Source organism: Neopsephotus bourkii, unplaced genomic scaffold, assembly GCF_033783945.1.
Source record: "Neopsephotus bourkii isolate Nb327-2 ecotype Australia unplaced genomic scaffold, CSIRO-AGI_Nbou_v1 NB_2, whole genome shotgun sequence".
Lineage (NCBI taxonomy): Eukaryota > Metazoa > Chordata > Aves > Psittaciformes > Psittacidae > Neopsephotus > Neopsephotus bourkii.
Genome location: NW_026900519.1, coordinates 557,852 through 577,399, shown reverse-complemented (window position 1 = coordinate 577,399; position 19,548 = coordinate 557,852). Strand labels below are relative to the sequence as shown.

At 47.6% G+C, this 19,548-nt stretch overlaps 1 protein-coding gene across 4 annotated transcripts in view; it reads right to left on the bottom strand.

Moving 5' to 3' along the window:
• Positions 1 to 511: 511 nt before the first annotated feature.
• The window catches only part of COMP (cartilage oligomeric matrix protein), a 34,914-nt gene continuing 15,877 nt past the window's right edge, over positions 512 to 19,548 (bottom strand). For 3 of the 4 annotated variants that reach the window (XM_061354013.1, XM_061353932.1, XM_061354101.1), the window contains 20 exons: positions 18,229 to 18,350; positions 16,277 to 16,524; positions 14,125 to 14,210; positions 12,014 to 12,065; positions 9,105 to 9,277; positions 7,726 to 7,863; positions 6,883 to 6,960; positions 6,608 to 6,766; positions 5,944 to 6,048; positions 5,707 to 5,814; positions 5,378 to 5,537; positions 4,106 to 4,224; positions 3,647 to 3,699; positions 3,085 to 3,278; positions 2,495 to 2,673; positions 2,239 to 2,287; positions 1,816 to 2,012; positions 1,523 to 1,695; positions 1,217 to 1,356; positions 512 to 1,052 (listed from right to left, as the gene is read on the bottom strand). In XM_061354013.1, coding sequence (XP_061209997.1) covers positions 1,006 to 1,052; positions 1,217 to 1,356; positions 1,523 to 1,695; positions 1,816 to 2,012; positions 2,239 to 2,287; positions 2,495 to 2,673; positions 3,085 to 3,278; positions 3,647 to 3,699; positions 4,106 to 4,224; positions 5,378 to 5,537; positions 5,707 to 5,814; positions 5,944 to 6,048; positions 6,608 to 6,766; positions 6,883 to 6,960; positions 7,726 to 7,863; positions 9,105 to 9,277; positions 12,014 to 12,065; positions 14,125 to 14,210; positions 16,277 to 16,352 — 2,286 coding nt within the window. In that variant the 5' untranslated portion in view covers positions 16,353 to 16,524; positions 18,229 to 18,350 and the 3' untranslated portion in view covers positions 512 to 1,005. The remainder of the gene's footprint in view (positions 1,053 to 1,216; positions 1,357 to 1,522; positions 1,696 to 1,815; positions 2,013 to 2,238; positions 2,288 to 2,494; positions 2,674 to 3,084; positions 3,279 to 3,646; positions 3,700 to 4,105; positions 4,225 to 5,377; positions 5,538 to 5,706; positions 5,815 to 5,943; positions 6,049 to 6,607; positions 6,767 to 6,882; positions 6,961 to 7,725; positions 7,864 to 9,104; positions 9,278 to 12,013; positions 12,066 to 14,124; positions 14,211 to 16,276; positions 16,525 to 18,228; positions 18,351 to 19,548) is intronic. The other variant, XM_061354179.1, reaches the window with a different exon arrangement.

Genomic DNA, 19,548 nt, shown 5'->3' with positions numbered 1-19,548 from the left:
AACTGGATGATCTTAAGGTCCTTTCCAACCCTGACTATTCTATGATTCTATGATGTGCTTTTATTGGCTCTTGAGGCAGCTGGAATGCTGCTGCTGGGTTACCCAGGAGATACTGGGGATGACACCCATGCAGGACTGAAGCCTTCCCTGGTCAGCAGCTTGGGAAACCCTGGGTCTGCTCTTCCCAGCTCCAGCGAGCACCCATGACACCGACGGCTGCAGCACTCCCTGGTCCTTGGCTGTCCAGCTGTAGGAGCCCCAGCCTGGTGCCCAGATCCCACCTGAAGCTTTCATTTAAGGCTGACCCCCTCCCACAAGGCCCAGGCAGGCAGTCCGAGCAGAGGGAGGGTCTTGCAGGAGAGTATGGCCCCATGCATTTGTACTAACAACTGATAACCCAGCTGCTGAGGGGCTCTCTTCACATCTGCAGTAGAATTGTTTCAGAGGAGGAAAAAGCAACATGCACGTGACAAAGATGAAGTCCAGTATTTACGATCCAACATTCCAAGTATTTATGATCCAACATTCCAAGTATTTATTATCCAACATTCCAGAACAAAGACACTCTCCTTAAAGTGCTTTTTTTTAATGTTTTGTGAGCAGTTTGTACACGGGCTGCTCCCTGTGTCCTTTTCAGACTGGGGCTGGGTTTGCTTGACAAGGAAAACATTCACACTCGAGAGCCTCTGAGTAGGGAAAATACCCCTGGGAATCATCCACACGAGGCTGACTCAATCCCAGCTACAGCAAGCAGCTTCCCAGCGCATCCATGGTGTGTAGAGAGCTCGTGTTTACAGCAGCCTGGGCTCTGTTCACACTCGCTGGCTACACCACGGCCGTGCCAGCAGGGTTTGGAGTGTATAAGGCAGCTGCTGTGGTGGGAGAGATGCTGGGTGATGCCGCAGTGGTACGTTACTTACAGTTCCTCATAGGGGCTACAGGAGCGATAGTGGGGCAGCTGAGCAGGGGCTCAAAGCAAGGCTGGACACATCTCGACATCAGGCCTTAGTCTTGCTGAACTCGGAATGTTTCGTAGTCTTCTGGGATGGTGTCTGGGGAGGAGGAGATTGAAGCAAAGACAGATTAGAAGTAGAACCAGGAGTGGAAAACAGACTCGGGTGCTGTGAGCCCTCCTGCTGCAGGCTTAGGGATGGGTGATCCCAGAGCAAAGTGTCCTGAAAGGAAAATGGCAGCGATCCCTGTGTTTGAAACTCACCGTTGCAGCGGTAACGCAGGTTGGACCAAATGATGTTCTCCTGGGAGAAGCAGAAGACTCCCAGGCGGCCTCCTCGCATGGTTGTGTCAAGGACAACTCCAGTGTCTGCTACTACTTCAGGTCCTTCATAGAAACGAGCTCTAGGAGAGAACAAGCACGGGTAGGACACGAACGTGAGACTCAGGCACCCCCATAGAGACTGGTCCTCCATCAGATGCTCCCTCTCTTCCCCTCCGCAGTGCACTGGAGATGCTGGTTCTGTGTGTTACAGCGCTGGGCAGGGGCAGAGGCAGCCGTAAACCCCACCTGATGTAGCCGACCTGGGGCCGGTGCTGCAGGAACCAGCGGTACGAGGTCTTGTCCTTCCAGCCGGAGTTGCGAGGGTCCTTCCAGAGCAGCTTGACCTGGTCTGTGGTGTCCCCTGTGTGCCACAGGGAATTGCGGAGGTACTCCCCTGGGCCTGTTTTAGACTTCACTGCCTGGGAGCGAGAGGAGATGGGTAAGAGGTGGGGATGAAGGAGGGATTGACTGGAGCTGCGTGTGTGCAAGCAGCACGGCCACACACCCGCTAGGGAATCCTCCATCAATGGCTGCTTTACCTTCAGTTGAATTCCAGGTTCTGCTACTGCTCGGAAGGGGTTTGCCTGCCAGTATGTCTGCTCCATCTGCTTCCACATGACCACATAAAAGCTGGAACTGTCCTGGTAGCCAAATATGAAACCAGCGTAATCGTCATCTGTGGCAGTGTTGACATGGAATGTGCCCTCAAAGTCCACTCCATTGAAGGCCGTGTAACCTGGAATTGGTGAGAAAACAAAGGCTCTGTGTTCTAAGACAAAACGAGATCCATTTGATTCCAGATCCGGATGGGAGAGGTGGATGATGCTAAGCTGAAGCTTCTGCTCCTGCAGGAAGTATTTCCCCCGGAGGTGCATGGAGCATTAGGTACTTGTAAAGCTGCACTAGGAGCAGGCAGTTACTGAGCAGTAACCTTCCCAACAGGACAAGAGGAAGAGCCTCACCTACGGCCAGGCCAGGGTCACTGTTCATGGTCTGGACAATTTCCATGCCCTGAAAAAGAGGAATGTTCACTCATGAGAACAGTTCCAAAGGTACCAGCCTGACCCTGGTTCAGTGCTCAGAGGAAAGACCCCTGGCGTGAGGCTCCAGGATTAGGGTGTGAAACCTGCAGAGGCTTATGAGGAAAACTGCACTCACTTCGGTACAGGCCTGTTCGTGTACCCCCCTTGACCCAGCCTGTCCTGGAGCAGTGCCTACCTGGTTGAGGACAATCCAGTTGGGGTCAATCTGTGCATCGCCTTCAGGGTCCAGTACAACTGTCTGGAAAGCCCTGAAGTCCGTTAGGGTCACCTCTGCGTTCTCTGGGCACACATCAATCCTGTCAATCACCATGTCTCTGTCGAAGTCATCTTCACAGAGGTTTCCCACACCATCACCTGAGAGCACGAGAGAAGGAAAGCAGTAACAAGTGTTCATTAATCTCTCCTACCCCTTACACCTGAGTTTTACTCCACTAGCTGTTGGATAGTGCAGTTTAAGGCAGCTGTGTGCAAGGTTAAGAGGGGCTCAGAGCGCTGGTACACTTTAAGTCAGCTGCAAAGAAACCCTGAGGTTTCTCTTGCTTGCAGAGATGCTGAGAGCAGGAGACACCTCAAATTGTTGTCACTGCTGGAAGAGAACTTGTGCCAGATATGATCCCAGTGTTAGGGGTTTGGGAGATCTGAAAATGACATAGGACTGTCCCAGGTCAGTACTGAGAAGATCTTAATTCCTGGCTATCTCTAGAGACCAAACTGGTAGGCATTAGCCACCAGGAACAGAGTTTAGGTGCATCCATTTCCCCTTACCATCCGAGTCTTCTTGGCCAGGGTTAGGGACAAGCCGACAGTTGTCAGGGCCTGGAGGTTTCTCATCTGGAATCCCGTCATCATCATCATCATCATCACATTCATCTCCCAGCCCATCGTTGTCTGTGTCCACCTGGGAGCTGTTGGGCACTGATGGGCAGTTATCCCGTGAGTCCTGGTGCCCATCTCCATCGCTGTGAAGGAAACCACAGGTAAAGCTCTTCTGTTTTAAAAGCAGCAGGTAACCCCTTTCCAGGGGCTGGGGTCCTCAACAAGAACAGCACAAGTTGATGAGTTTTGCCCCTTAGCTACACCACCAACAGAGCAGAAATATCCCTGCTGGAGTGTCCAAACAGGTCTGGGGCTGGTAGGTAATGATGAGCAGGCCAGCACGGGCTGTGCTCCCACTGACATGTTCTTTTGAGGTGTGAAGAGAACTCCACCTCCCTTCACCTCTTTTTCTCAGGTAAGGCCAAGCCAGGCTGACAGGGAATTGCCTTTTTCTCCCTCCATCCCCAAGGTTTCATGCAACCCCAGTATAATCTTTGCAGCAAGCTCTCACCTGTCCTGGTTGGTGTCGCAGACGTCTCCCACCAGATCATGGTCGGTATCTTTCTGGTAAAATAAAGCAATGATAAGTGACACTTCCCATAGATCAAGAGGTAACCAAGGCAATAAAGAGACCAAAGAGAGGGGTCAGCTCAGTGCCATGGCTGTTCCGATTGCAAACAGAGCTGACAACAGTGGGAGAGTTCCTGCTGCAGGATTTCCATGTGGCCCTGATGGATTCAAGCAGTGCTGTTTCTAACCACAGATGAAGAGGGTAGGAAGAGAGGAGGCCAGAGTGCAGCAGTTCCTCTCTGACTTCCCCTTCCACAAACCAGGACGTGTGACCTCAAGGGGCTGCACCTTTGTACTGTGGGATTTGTAAGTGATGCTCGGTGAGTTCCCAGGCTTGAGCACCTCAGGCAGGTGACACCAGCACCATCACAGGACTGCAGAATGGGGAGTACTGCCTTACCTGGTCTGGGTTACTGACTGTGGGGCAGCTGTCACACATGTCTCCTACTCCGTCACCATCGGCATCTTTCTGATCAGGGTTAGGAACTCTTTTACAGTTGTCCATGGGGTTTTTGATCCCTGTAAAAGAAGCAAAGTGGAGCCGTCAAGGCAAAAGGCCTGTCAGGCTTTATGCAGAGAGATCTCTTTTGGATATAAGAGATGGCAAAAATTGAGGACAGCTGAAGTCTTGTAATAAAGCAACTGGTTTACACAATTTCAGTTACATCCTGGCAGCTCTGGAGGATGAAGATCAGCAGCAATTGATCTGAAAACACCCCAGGCTGAGCATGCTGCTGCACATGGACCTGAGAGGAAATGTCCCAAACTGTGCTTCTTAGAGGAAGCTAAAGAACTGAAGAATGTGGCTCCAAACCAGCATCACATCTGTACAGGAGCGAGGAGCCAAAAGGATAAGGTTGAAGCTGTCTGTGGTCCCCTAAACCACGACAGAGGCTTTCCCTCTAAAGCACGTATCTGTGTAACTGGAAAATAAGTCAAGGTTAATCTTGGCCATTTGACCTGGAAGGTTTAGATGGGGCCTTTTCAAGGGCAGGAAGAATCTAATTGCAACCTGAATGACTTCACTTCCTGCTTCTCTGCATCTACCTACTACAGCAGTGAATCATGCCAGCAGGATGCAGCCAGACCCAAACAGTGCTAGATGCAGACATACTCTGTAAATAAGAACGTGTGCCTCAGGCCAGGGCAGTTGTGATTCCTGGCTTTTGAAAGCAGGCTTTGTGCAGATACAGCAGCATCAGTGCACACACTGCTTCTAAAGTCATTTAATGTTTTTTCACCCCAGAGGACAGCCCTGCCTTGAGCTGGTAGCTGCCAACAACCTGGCTATTCCCGCACTTCTTCCTACATTTAAATTACATCTCTAAGTAGTGTCCTTGTCTGGCCTGAGATCTTCTTTCTTGCCTAAGTCTTGCCTAAGTTTGATGTGATTGTGCACGATAAGAGTGCTAATAAAAAGTTGTTAGCACCATCCTGATGAGAGAGAGTTAAATCCTGCGAGAACTGAACTGTGAAGGATGTTGGCTTGACTTGGCAGCTAAAAAACTGAGCTGTGCTTCATCCTACCAGAAGTTAGTTCTGCTCCTGTAGATCTCAAGCCTCTGAAGGCTGGCACTTGCCCTGAGGCTCTCTATCTGCGTGCTGCACAGCTTTCTGGGCCTTAGATCACTATATATGCACTTCTCTGAGGATGCTCTCCTGCTGCTCTTACCATCTCCATCCATATCATCGTCACACTCATCTCCCTTCCCATCACCATCAATGTCCTTCTGATCGTTGTTCTTCACTTGGCGACAGTTGTCACAGGCATCCCCAAAGTTGTCCTTGTCCATGTTGCGCTGGTCTGCGTTGCGCGTGTACACGCAGTTGTCCTGCGGGAGACAGGGATGGGCTGAAGGGGAACGTGTGGCTCTGAGCATGCTACTGAGGAGTCACACAGACACTTGGCCAAGTGAGAGAGAGAGAGAAGTGAAGGCAATTGATGTGCAAGACCTTTGGGTACATTTAGGTACGGCAGAGCTTAAGCATTAGAATTCAAACCTCAGCATTTAATATCCCATCTCCATCAGCATCATCATCACAAGCATCTCCAATTCCATCCCTGTCAGCATCCTCTTGGCCGGAGTTGGGGACAGTCATGCAGTTATCCTGCAAGGAAGGCAACAAAGGGCTTGTTAGGAATCCGAGTTCTGAAGGATGAGCAGGGTCTCACATCAGTTCTGCTCAGGCATTCCTCTGGTGTCCTGTTATCAGCTACACGAGACAACTGCATCGTACCTTGCGGCACTTTTTGTCTGAGCAGCGTTGCTTCTCATCAGGGACTCCATCAATGTCCGTGTCCTTCCCGCACACGTAGCCGTTCCCTGCCCACCCCACGAGGCACTGGAAGACAGCACATGCACAAAATGAGGCTGGCAGTGAGTCCCCTGATGGCCATATGCCTCCAAAATGGAAGGCTTCACGTGAGAACCAGCAGGAAACATTGCAAATCCAGGTACACAGTGCTCTACGGGAAAAATATTGTCTGGAATAAGCATTTATGCTGTAAACACCATTTTACATAGCTCAGATACAAGCTCTCAGCTTGTTCTTGAGATTACAAAGACAGATGCAGCAGCATCTTGGCTCCTGCAGGTTGCTGCAGGGTGCTTCTCCCTGCTCAGCTGTGTGTAATGCTCCATGACTGACAACCTTGGAGCACTTCAGGCAAAGGCAAAAACCAAAGCCCAAACACACAAGAGTGGACCTGAGGTGCCAGGAGCAAGTCCACGTCTCCAGGGAACACTGGAAGCGACACCGCAGCAGCTCAGGTGTTAAAGGAGAGCAGGTCGGTGCCGGGAAGGCTCTCCAGGAGAGGGCAGTGGCAGACCCAGCAGAGCAAGCACAGCGCAAGGGAAGGCGGAATGAGGAAGCGCTGCTCGCAGGGAGGTTTGAATCTCACCGCGCAGGAGAGGGACCCATCGCGCTCCACGATGCATTCTGCTTTCTCGTGGCACGGGCTGATCTCTCCATTAGGGCAGCGTCTCACTGACTGGCTCTTGCAGCCATTCACTTGGTCCCCAACAAAGCCAGGTTTACAAGCCCCGCATTTGTAGGATCCCTGCAAGGAAGAGCAATAGGGAATTAACAACCACATGAGTCCTGGCAAGCCTTTGCTTCCTCAGCAGCTGATTGCCACAGCTAACCGAGGCCCCAGAGGCTTTCGGTAGTACTGACCCGTGTGTTGATGCAGATGGAGTTGGGGACACAGTTTCTGGCAGCGCCTGTCTCACATTCATTGATGTCAGTACAAACCTGCCCAGGAAGAACAAAATAGGCATTCACTTCACTCCTGAGCAGATCCCCCATCGGATTACAGAATTAGCACATCACTAGATGCAGAAGCAAAGCCTCTGACACACCTTACTAGGACCCACAGCTCAAAGTTTTCCTTCAAAGTGGAGGCACATCCCAGCAATATTCCTGACCCCAGGAGAGCTGCTCACCCCCTACAGTCACCAGAGATTTTAGCCTGGCAAAATAGCTTAGCTCTGAGCTGAGCTGGCAGAGTATCTCCTTACTGTAAAAGGATAGAAGAGGGTCAATGGAACAAGAAGGTCAAAGGCTGCATCCTGTGACCAGCTAGCAGCTCTCTAAATAACACAAGCCACATGCCGTTCCTGCTTATAAACCATACGGTTTTGTTGTTGTTTTTACTTTAGCCTGTCTACAGCTGTTGGGGAAGCAGAGGGGGAGTAGCTGCATGAGCTCTTTGTGTCCTAGCATGAAGGATTCCCTGGGTTGGCTTCACAGCCCCAGAGGTGTCACAGACATAACATTATGTCAGGCACATATTGAGCAGAAGTAAGGTCTTAAGAGTGGAGGTTGCTTCACTGCTGATGTGCCAGGACATCCTTGGCTAGTGTCTCCTCTCACTGCATCAGTCTTTCCACCAACACAAAGCAGCCACCTTGCATGTCCCTCCCATTTCTTTGAAGGCTCCAAGACTTTTGAATGACAGTTACAGAGGGGAAAGAATTAATGGCTTCTGAAGGAGACAGAAATGTTTCCAGACCTTACCTGTTTGTTGGCTCTCGCATAGGTCAGTCCAACCCCTTCGACCATCTGGCCGGTGAAGCCAGGAGGGCAGGGATCACAGCGGAAGCCAGGGCTGGTGTTAATGCACTGGACCTTCGGGAAGCAGGGGTTTGCATTGCACTGCAAACAAGAGAGATGGTGCAGAGCTGTAAGGCAGGCCCATAGCTCTCCCTCAGAGCCAGCTGTGAAGCCAGCTCTCAAAACAGGCCTCACTGGCCAAGAGCCACCTATTGTACTTTTCTGTTTAAAGAATAAACCAAAAAATGCATAGAAGTTCCTGGCTTTCCTTGCAAGTGGAAAACGCAGCTTCCCCAGCTCCGTTGTTCCCCCAAGTTCCAGTAATGTGCAGACAAGTAAAACAAATCAGCTTTCAGGACTAATTCTTCTTTGGTGACATCAATTGCCCAGGCAAAGGGCTGGCTTCACTTCACACTTTCCTTCCTGGCAGTCTCTGAACCCAGAGAACTGGATCATTTCTTACACTGGTTTTGACAGACAAGAACAGTTGTTTGTTTACTACCCTGGGAAGCAATTGTCTTCCAAAATTGCTATTAATGCTTCATTTTCTCCGACACTTTGTTATTTTCACTGAATTCTTGTGCTCTGTACTGGCAGACACATTAACAGAGTGGTTCCCACGGTTTTGTGACCGACAGATTATCATCACTCTCACTGACCCTTTTCAGCAGGTTTTAAACTGAAACACTATAAAGGTGATATAGTTTTGCAAGACACTTGCAGTTGCTTGGTGGCCTCATCGGAGAGCGTAGGACTGGGATTTGGGAACCACACAACTAAGGAATCTTATGTACACACAAACTAAACGGTTGAGTGAAACTCTGCACAGACAGGGGAAGAAAACTTGATGGAATGCCACACTTCCTAAAAATAACAAACAGTATCTGCCCAGCAAGGTTTGATTTAAAGGCAGAAGTACAGCATTAAGAGTAGTACGGTAAGATTTATTGTAGAAAGGACTATTTGGGAAGTGTTTGATTCTATTCCACACATAATAAATCTTATCTCTAACAACTCATCAGCCATTAGCTCGAAAGATCGTAAGACCAAAAGGGGCTGTTCCAGGCTTCCAAACTCACCCTCCTGTGTGGTACAAACCAAAAGATTTATTTTGTTGGAGCCTATGTATCTTTTAGAAAGAACTCCCTAGCTGGATATAAATCACCATGGAACAGAGCTCAAGGGAGGGTGAGATACAGACTGCCTTCCCACGAACTGATGTTTCTGCAGCTCCGAGGGGATTTGCAAGACTTTTCTTTATAAACCACAAACCAAACCTGCAACACTCCAAGCCAAGTGAGTCAGGTTTATACCCTCCAGCCTGTCCCACGTGGGGTTTTTACCTCATTGATGTCTGTGCAGTGGGTGCCATTGCCTGAATAACCCGGGGGACAGGGTCCACAGCGGAAGCCGGTGCCGGTTTCGGTGCAGGCCACGCCAGGGAAGCAGGAGTTGGGGAGGCATCTGTTAAACTGTGTCACGGTGATGACAGGGCCTGTGGCCTCGGTGTGCATGCCTGGAGGACAAGAGGAATGTTAGAACAGAGCTGTCACCACCAGGGACTAGCATCAGGTGGCTCCACTGTCTCTGAAGGGATCAGTGTGCTTCACACACAGGACATCTCCTCACATCCTTTCTGAGGTTGAGCAGTTGTAGCTGTTTTGTAAATGGAAACAAATGAAGCCAGAAGCAGCAGTTTGACAAATTCCTGAGTCAGAGCAGACAAAAAATAAACAAGAAACCCCAGAAACCTTAGCTCCAGTCCAAATCTCTTGTTGCTGGTGTAATGCCTTTGCTTTGGGCTGCATCAAAAGGAGCGTGACCAGCAGGTCAGAGGAGGTGATCCTGCCCCTCTACTCTGCTCTTGTGAGACCTCACCTGGAGCACTGTGTGCAGTTCTGGTGTCCTCAACATAAAAAGGACATGGAACTGTTGGAACAAGTCCAGAGAAGGGCCATGAGGATGAGCAGGGGACTGGAGCACCTCCAGTATGAAGACAGGATGAGAAAGTTGGGGCTGCTCAGCCTGGAGAAGAGAAGGCTGCATGGAGACCTCATAGCAGCCTTCCAGTATCTGAAGGGGGCCTGTAGGGATGCTGGGGATGGACTCTTCATTAGGGACTGCAGTGATAGGACAAGGGGTGATGGGTTCAAACTTAAACAGGGGAAGTTTAGATTGGATCTAAGGAGGAAATTCTTTACTGTGAGGGTGATGAGGCACTGGAATGGGTTGCCCAGGGAGATTGTGAATGCTCCATCCCTGGCAGTGTTCAAGGCCAGGTTGGACAGAGCCTTGGGTGCCATGGTTTAGTGTGAGGCGTCCCTGCCCATGGCGTTGGGGTTGGAACAGGATGATCTTAAGGTCTTTTCCAACCCTAACTATTCTATGATTCTATGATTCTACAGAGATCAGTTCTCTCCTTGGTTCCTTCTTAACTACTCGTCACTGGTGCTATGGACTCAGGTTAGAGCCCACACAGGCTTAATTCTGGGAAGTGCTGTGGAGGGCTGTCAGGCAAAGTCCCTGCTGTAGAAGCAGGCACGTTAAACAGGTCAGCTTGGTCTGTAGCAGGAAAATACTCACATCAGGCTCAATAAGGCTTTGTGCCATGATGTTATGCATAACATGCTACCTGTTGTCTTCACAAGGCAAGAAACCTCTCTTCATCCTGGCAGATGGGAAATCAATCTGTTAGGCAGCCATTCATCACTTCTGGGCTGGAATACAGCAATATGGTCCATCTAAGCATGGCATACTGTGCTTGATGGGTAGGAAATTCTAACCCATATAAATGCTCCTGCAGTCCTATTCCAAAGCACTGTGAATAAATCCAGCCTGTGTCACACTGCTCACACCAGCTTCTCTTAAAAGTTTGAGGCCAAATGCCAGGTTTTTGCCTCTATCCTCATGACCTGCCCCACAGCACTAGGGAAGCTGCAGAATCAGTCTACGGGACACAGAACTTCACTGAAGGCCAGTTCAGGACTGTGACTAAGCCTTCCAGGATTGTCACAGGTCTCCCATAGCCACTACTCCAAGTGGTAGCAGGACACTTTTTGCTCCCACTTTCTCCAGTTTAAAAGCCTAACACGAAAAACCTGAAACAAAACAGAGCAAAAGCCAACACTCCACCACTGCCAGCAGCAAAATCTTCACTAAACCCAAGGCTTCCTCTCTTCATGTTTCTCTTTCTGAGCAATAATGAGAAGCACACGACTGCTGGGAGTCACGTTGTTCAATGCATGACTAAAAGAGGCTCAAATTTTACAGTAAGGAGTACAGGAGAAGAACACACATAAAACAGACTAGCAAGTGGGGAAGGCAGAAATCAAGTAACAGAGAAAGTTCAGGACAGTTTTATGAGCAAATTATTAGAACAATTGCTGTGGATGAATGCAGTTCTGTACTGCAGGCCCCAGGAGCTTTGGCTAATCTCTATTCCAGCAGAAGGACAGTCTCTGCTGCAGACATGGTTATTGCTACACCCTTTGAGTGTACTGGCAGGTAACAGCACCTCCAAGAACCATGCTTTCTGCAAGCCAGATATACTGGAAGTAAGTTCCAGTTTAGAAATAAAACCCTACAACATTTACAGGGGAGCAGAGAACAAGATTTATATGGGTAAAAATATGACCCTGTTTCCTGAACTCTGCGTAAACAACCCCTTTGGTTGGATGGTGGCAGCACTAGGACGGAAGGAATAGCAAAGCAGTACCTCTTGGGGGTGATGTTCTCTTCCACTTGCAGCTCAGGAGTAGCCAGCTGTATCCCACAGGATACCCAGTGTGCATTCCCAGGCAATTTGAACATGGGCCATAGGTTAGGTTATGAGGAGATGTGGTTGGGCAGCTTTCTGCACCAGCATGTAGCTACCCTGAGAAGTCCAGCATGGTGTGTCACAGAGCCACCCATAGAGCTGATTTCAGAAACAGTGCAAGTAAGCAAATGTTGGGGGGTTGATGGAAGGAAAGATTCAGCTTTTTAAGGCTACTTCTGCTCAGGAAAGGGGTAATAGCTTCAGCTGCCATGGAACATGAGAGCAGCATGGAACACTGGTCCATGTGTGTAGAATGCTGTGGTGGGGGAAAAGCATCACTAATACTGAGTATTACCCTGTGACACTCAGGTAATTGTGAAACAATCCATTTCCTTTGGGGACACAGTCAAGGGTAGCTTTTTAGTACTTGTTTGCACACAAAGGTATGAAGGACTGAGGAGACAGTTGAACATAGGACTCAGCTCACTAACTCACCACAGGCATCACACTCCATGACTGTATTCTTCAGGAATGTTATCTCCTTAATCTAGAAGAAAAGAACCATCACTTAGCCAAAGGGTGAGTTTTGCTCCCACACAAACTCGTAAGCCCCATTGCCAAACCCAGGGTGTCTCTCAGACTGCACAGCCACTGACAAAGTAACTCTGGGTACCCAAAGTCTGTGTTGCAGACTCTCTGGAACCTGAGGTGGTTTGTGCTCCCTGCTGCAGTGTTTCTCCAGGCTAACTTGGTAATACTATTCTATCACAGATGCAGGAGACACTTGACTTGAATACACACAAACAAGTGTCACAGAGAAAGAGAAATCTACTTTATTTGGGTCTTCTACTGTAAAAGATGCTGAACTAGAGTCCAAGAGAGGTCTGACTGACCTGCAGCCCAGACTGTGTAAGGAAAGCTCAGAGGGAGGCTCCCATGAGCCATCTTTGCAGATACCTGAATAATCTCTGGCATTGCTTTTGCCATTCTTTGTCCCTAATGCCATTGCCTTGAGGGTGTTTATGATCTGTTCATAAAAGCTCCTCCCTCCAAACTTCCTCACCTGGGTTATGGAGAGGCAGAAGTAAGCATGTCAGTCCCAAGCTCAGGTTTATAGATTCTCCAGCATCTCAGAGAGCAGTCCCAGCAGACTTCTCTCCTGCAAAGCCTCACTGTCTGCAACTGATGCTCAGGACCAACCTTTCACACCCTGTGGACATCATTTCACTCTGACAAAAGCCCATGTCTCTGCCAGCTCCCAGGTGTAAGAGCAAGTTTCATCCTACACTAGATGCTCTCTTCCCTCCAACACGGCCTGGGGTCCTGTGTTTTGAATAGTTAATGCAGAGAGATCTAACCCAAATCCCCAGAACATCTCCCATTAGAAGAGGGTGACAGAGCAGAGTAGAGGATTCAGAGCACTACTAATGAGTATCAGTGGCTCCTTTGTGCCAAAAATACTTCAGCCTTTGGCTCAGGAGAGTAGATCTGACCTTTCATTGTCAGGCCTCTTGCCATCCTTACTGCCAACACCCCAAAATGCTGAATCAAGGAAAAGTAAGCTATAGAAAATCCTTGCACAGATTAAGCAATGCTGAACTGCCCCCTTGGCTCTCCAGTTGTATTTGCAAGTTTTACCTATGAAGTTTTCTTGAAAGCACTGTTGAGAAAAGCCATGGATGAAAAAAAACCCCAAGTAGGTGGCAGAGTGAGAGAAAGAGCAAACAGAAAACCCGTGTGGTGAGGCAGGGCTGAGCTGGAAGGGAACACTGGAAATCGTTGCTCGAGGCTGCCAGGAACCATGTCTGACCTGGTTCCTAGTAAACACTGGCTATTTATGCAGCAGCCTGAGATGTGAGGGGAGCTCGACGCAACAGATGGTTTTGCAGATCAGAGGCCGCCCAGTTTGCACTGGCACAGGGACCTGTCTGCCATTCCAGTCCTCTGGCAGGCAGGGGCTGCTGCCCTCAGCTCCCACAGTGGGGAAAGGGAGAATGGAACCTTTTTCTATGCTTAAAAGGGAGTTGACCAGGCAAACCACCATCTCCTCGCTAAAATGGGAAAAGATCTAAGCACCCAAGAAGTTCCAAATTCCCTAAGAAACTACCAGAGCCAGAAAAGCTTAGGATTAAAACAACAAGAGGAAAGAGTGAATACAGCACTTGTTTAGACTCCATATGATTTCCCTTTCCAGGACCCTAATAGATGGCTGAAAGGTCTCTTCCATCTTCCAAGTCTGGACTCTCTAACTGATTTCATGAGCCCACAAAACCAAGGAAAAAGTGACTTGTTTTTCCAGTTAAATACATACCCACTGTGTGTGCATGGCTTTGGGTTTTTTGAGTTCTTTTTGTTCTCAGCAGACAGGGTTCTAAGCAGCAGAATTTGGAATTCACATGAATCCACTTTATCCACTTTATCCACTTTATCTTTATTACTGATCTGATTGTGAGACCACCTCTTGATTCCGGTTTGCAGTGCAATAATTCTATTGCTCATTTCACTTCAGACCAGAAGCAGTCCCCCCAGCTGCAGAAGTCAGCACATAAGGCAGAGGATTCAGAGATCTCTCTGGATATGAGGGATCAGGTCGCTTTCCCACCTACCTGCTGCTTCAGCAACTCTCGAACTTCCATTAGCACACGGTTAGTTTCTCTCATCTCTTCCAGCATTTCTGGCCCAACTTCACCTCCTAAAATACCAAAGTGGTTGGGAAAAACACAGAAGAACCATCAGCAGTCTGAATCAATGGTATTATTAACTTCAGCTTAAGGTACAAGGTATTATTAAGATATGAGGAGATACAGACTCCTCCATACCAGTCTCTGGCTGTTCCTAACTAGAAGCTTGTTGGAGTTAACAGAGACCTGCACACAGGGTAGAGTTTGCTCTGGATGGGGCAGACAGTGATAATCAGCCATTCCTGGCAGGTAGGAAACAGCTACCCCTCAGCAAACAGCTTGGCCTGGCAGGCTGGCAGTTGTGGTAGCTGCTTATCTGGCACGGGCTCTGCAGTTCACACATAGAAAGGCTTTGCTGCCAAAAGCAGCAGATTAATAATTCAGTGCTGTGGAAGCTGCTATGAAGGGCACCACTGAAGTAAGGCTCTTTGCTGAGTCTATCCCAAACGTGCTGCCAAGCACTGAACGTGGAAAAGCAGCACGTCAGCCCTTGCCTCGCCTGTTCTCAAGGGACAGACTTTTCCTTGCTGGAGACAGGCTCTTTTTGGGTAGCGGCAGTTTCAAATTGCTCAGTAGTGGGTTTGGGACATGGAGGATCCATCTGCTCATCCAACACTGCAAAATCCTGTTTAAGCTACGCTGAACAAAATAGAAATCATTTTACAAGGTCATTTAGGGCAGATTAACACTACTTTTCTCTCCCATCTGCTAGATTCTACAGTTGCCCAGTCCTTTGGGACATGCTCAGTATCTAGTCCATACTCTTCGCTCAAGAGGAATGAATAGAAGCAGCTCATTGCTTCTAAAACTATGTCAGTTATAAGGAAACTTGAACCATTTGAAACCAAATGGACACAAAGCTCAACTCTGCTATTCCCTGTCTCTCACAAGAAATCACAACCTCATTTTGGCTTTTCTAGATGAACCAGTCCTTCAACAGAAGTCACACCTTGCCTACAGCATAAGCAAACCGTTGAGACAAACAGGAGCATCTTCCACTGCATGGGCAGGGGAAAATCAGCTGGATTTGGGGGCTGCCTCCTTCAGCATGAGTTTGCCAGTGTCATAGGCAGGGTGTGAGCCTGTGCTTAGCACAACTCTGGCATTCTCTGTGACAAATAAGCCTGGAAGCCTCACAGGTCTACCCCACAAAGCGCCAAGAGGATTGTATTCGCAACCTCTCCAATGCATTTCGGTTTGGGAACTAAATTGAAAGTACCACAAATGTGATGTTCTAAGACAGAAGGACTGAATTCGAGTCATGTTTCTTATTTTATTGAAAGCAAGGAGCTTGCACATGATTTCTAACTCCAGAGGTTTTGAATAAGCTCTGCAGGAAGCCCGCAGGCAGCTGCCGTTATTCCTGGGCAGAATTTTCCATCCCTTGTGGCAAGATGTAATTTAAAAGAAAAGTTTGGGGTTTTTTAATGTCCAAATTCACAATAATGATTCAACTGCCCAGGAGCAAATCCCAAAGGAAATCTAGGCACTTGCAGACATTCCCATTGCTATGCATCCTTCTCCATGGACTCATTCTGTCTCCACAAGCACACATCTGAATCTCTGGTACACAGCCTGAGTCTGCCAGATCTCCCATATCCTCTTTGAGCTGAGCATCCCCCTATTGTAATGAACTACATTCCTGGAAGTCAGGGCTTCTCTGAGCTCGGTGTGCACAAGCAGAGAGGATATCTAAGGATCCTGCTATAGGACATTCTGTATGACCTGGTTTTTAACTCAAATCACATGTAAAATGCAGATTTATAGAAAGTGCCTTTTTTAGGTCATTCCAAAACACACCAAAACCTCCAGCTGCCCTTGAACAAATGTTTTCCTTAAAACCCAACTTCCCTGCTCTGGAGGGGAACGGGGGAAAAATCGGAGACTGAACATTTACACAGTTCAGCTTCAAGTTTCATACGAAACTACAAAATCCCTAAACATCATTTTCAGGCTTCAGTGGATGCAGTTGAATGTTACCTTCTTCCTCATTCCCTTCTGCAAAACATACTTTTCATGGGAGTCTAGAAAACATATGAGTCCAGAAAATACAGAAATCATGAAAATGACTTACCACCAGCCCTTCGCTGCTGACATGATGAAAAAGGGCAGGAGATGCAGAGGAGGAAAACGAAGGCTAGAGCTGAGATCATCTCTGAATCTCCAGGCAGTGTGGATCTATGGGCTTCTCTTGCAAGGAATTTTAACCTGCAGGTTTGCCTCTGCTCCCCATTAGTGTCTGTGGTTTGCTATTTATGAAGTTGCATTCCTTCCTCTGAAGTTCTTATTCTGTGATGCTGGACGAGGGGTGGACGTCATTCCTGGCTGGCAGTGCACAGGGAATGTTACAGGAGTAAACAATATGAGAAACTCATCAGCACAGGAGCTTGAGGGTTGTTTTTTTTTTAGCCCAGCTTGCACCAAAATAGGTCAGAAAATTCCAGAATTAAATGGATTCTTTTTGGATTGGGGTTTTTATTTCTTCTTCATGGACACAGGATGATTCATAGCTGTATCCCTCACAGACTTTCCTCCTAAAACTGCTCTCAAGATCACAACAGCTATGAGACATCTGGACTTCACTATAGCTTCAGAAAAGGCTCTTTTAACTCGCAAAAGACAGTTTCACCACTCACACTTGGGATAGGACTATTGAGTCATCTTCCAACTCCAAAGAGGAGCTATCACATCCTATTTTGGAGAGGGATTGGACAAATGTACTAGCCCTGGAAGGCTGATGTTCTTGTTGCCTCCACCTAAAGGAAGGATGCAATGCAGAAGTGATGGTATGAAAGGAAGGTAGACTTTGCTATTTCATGTCAGTAAAGCAAGGAGCCTCAATCCAGCATTTTCCATCAGAGGACACAGAGCAGATTGAGAAATCCATCTACAGCAGCCAAAGAAAATCTGTCCCCCAAAAACCTTAAAGCTACTACCTCAAGGAAATCACATGTTGAAACTGTGACCTGTGGAAAAGTTTGGTCTGAAAAGCAGTGAAATTCCTGATCACACATTCCCACTGCTTGACTGTGAGATCTGTCAGTACGTTGATCACAAAACACCCTTGGGGACACAGTCAGGAAAGCCCCAGGAAACAGTAGCTCAGTCTCTCAAGTGCTACAGCAGCAGGATCGTGGCTATTTACATACAGATTTGTTTTCTCAGTTTGACCTCAGACCTCCCATGTTCAGGAAAACCTTCCCATCCCTGTGGCTGTGCACAGTTGATGAAGGTAACTGGGAGCAGCCCTGCAGGGCCTGGATGGTCACTAAAGTAAGCAAATAAATGTTACGAGGTTTGTATCACAGGAATGCTGCAGCTGACAGATTTTACATTTCTTGCACCGAGCCAATTTATACTGAAAATAAAGTTGATTTGCATGTGTTGCCTTGGTGGCACTGGTATGATTCTGCTTGTCTGGCACATGTGCCATCTCATGTCACACACAGCAAGTGACCTTCTGCTGTCAACCCACAGGTAAATCAGCTTTGAGGGTTGGATACCTGTGGTGAGCTGAAGCAGCTCAGGAGGAGCTCCAGCCTATGGAGTTTTCCAGGTTTTAGCATTTCTGGGTGCTTCTGGACAAATTCAAACCATGGCAGTTGATTAAAGATAAAATCTACTCATTTTCCCAGCGATGTTCTGGGAATTATTTACAGTTTTATTTTATAGCAACAAGTGGGGAGTGAATGAGAATACCCCATCACACATCCTACAGAGACAGTCTCTCCCCTGAAACGCTGTTAGTCGCTGTCTGTCCAGCTCATGTCTGAGGATGCTGCTGTCCAGAGGGGAGAGGCATCAGCCTCTGCAGGCTGCTCACTTCAGGACCCTGCTAGATGCCAAGCAGGGAAGCCTCTTAGGACCTGTTATGGTAGTGGAGAGTTTTAAGGGAAAAACACATTATTTCAGCAGAAGCCTGATGGGTCATTAATAGAGGCAGGTTCTAGCCAACTACTCAGAAAAAAATCTGTTTTTTTCAACTGGGGAGAAGTCATAAAACTCCAGAAAGAAAGCGATGTAACTCACATGGAATGAAGAGTGGACAAGGGTCACTTGTGAGATCACCTCGGAACCAGCTGACGTCAGATTTGCTTTGTATGGAGAAATAAATCTGTATGTAGAATGATGAGATGATCAACGTCCTGGTACTACAAAAAGAAATGAAAAAGGAACTATTCAGTACAAGGCAAATAAAATAGGTATGAGCAGTAATGACATTTTCTGCTATCTATGCAAAATATTACCCAGTGATAGCACGACATAAACCAAAGCAAGCCACGTGAGAAAACCCCCTGAAGTAATTTCTGAGAGTGTGTGACATTGGCTTGTAAGGCAGTGTGACCCCAGCCAGAAAGGGATCCAGGAAGGGATCTAGCAAGTGATTCAGGAAGATCTCTTGAAGAATATTAGGAAAAGTTCTGCTTCCTCTGTATGCAGCTCCATGTTCTTCTGAACCCTTTCAGCTGCCCAGAACACGCCCTTTTATGATACTAAACATGGTGATTATGTTATATGCAAAATTCACTGTATTTTCTAATATGTCTATCATTTGACATCCAGATTAACTCATCAAAACCATATTATAGAGATGTTAGATAATTTTCTTGGGTCTTGGGACTGAAGAAACTCAAATAACTGACGTTATAAAGAAGAAACCTTCCAAGCTCCTGGACTCACTGCAAAGGACAAAAGAAACAGAGCGACCCCCTCTCTTGTGAAGAGCACCTTGTGTGGACAGGCTGCAAGTCACCAAAGTATCTGGAATATTCAGGGCTACCAGCAGTGAACCTGGATCTCTTCACAGGGAAGAGAAAAAGAGAACTTGGACAATGTGAACATTGTACAACGACGGTCCTACCTCTGTTATCCTCTGAAAGAGAGTCACTAATAATGAAGTTATTGGCAAGGCTGGAGACTATACCAACCTGGTGCACAAGCAGCACGTGTTACTTGTAAGTAACATTGCAGTCAGCTGGGGTGTTCCAGCCCAAATGGGAAAATGTATGTACCTAGAAGATGCTCTTAGTGAATATGTACTTAGAAGAGTAAAGTCAGGCATGTTCCATGCTGAGAAATGACCTTCATTGCCCTCAGCAACAATTAGTGTAGAACAGCACAGTGACACAACAGTGCTTATTGTTGCTCCATTACTCTAAATGAAACGAAGCACAGCATATTAAATCTGCATTACGCCAACTTTAAATATTTGAATAAGTAAGTTGTCTGCATACTAAGGCAGTGATCAATACGTCTTGGCATTCTTCTAGAAACCCAAAGCCATTTCTCTTCAGTCTGCAACAGATTCTGGGATCATTTCTGTTCATTGACAGTAGCAAAATAACTACA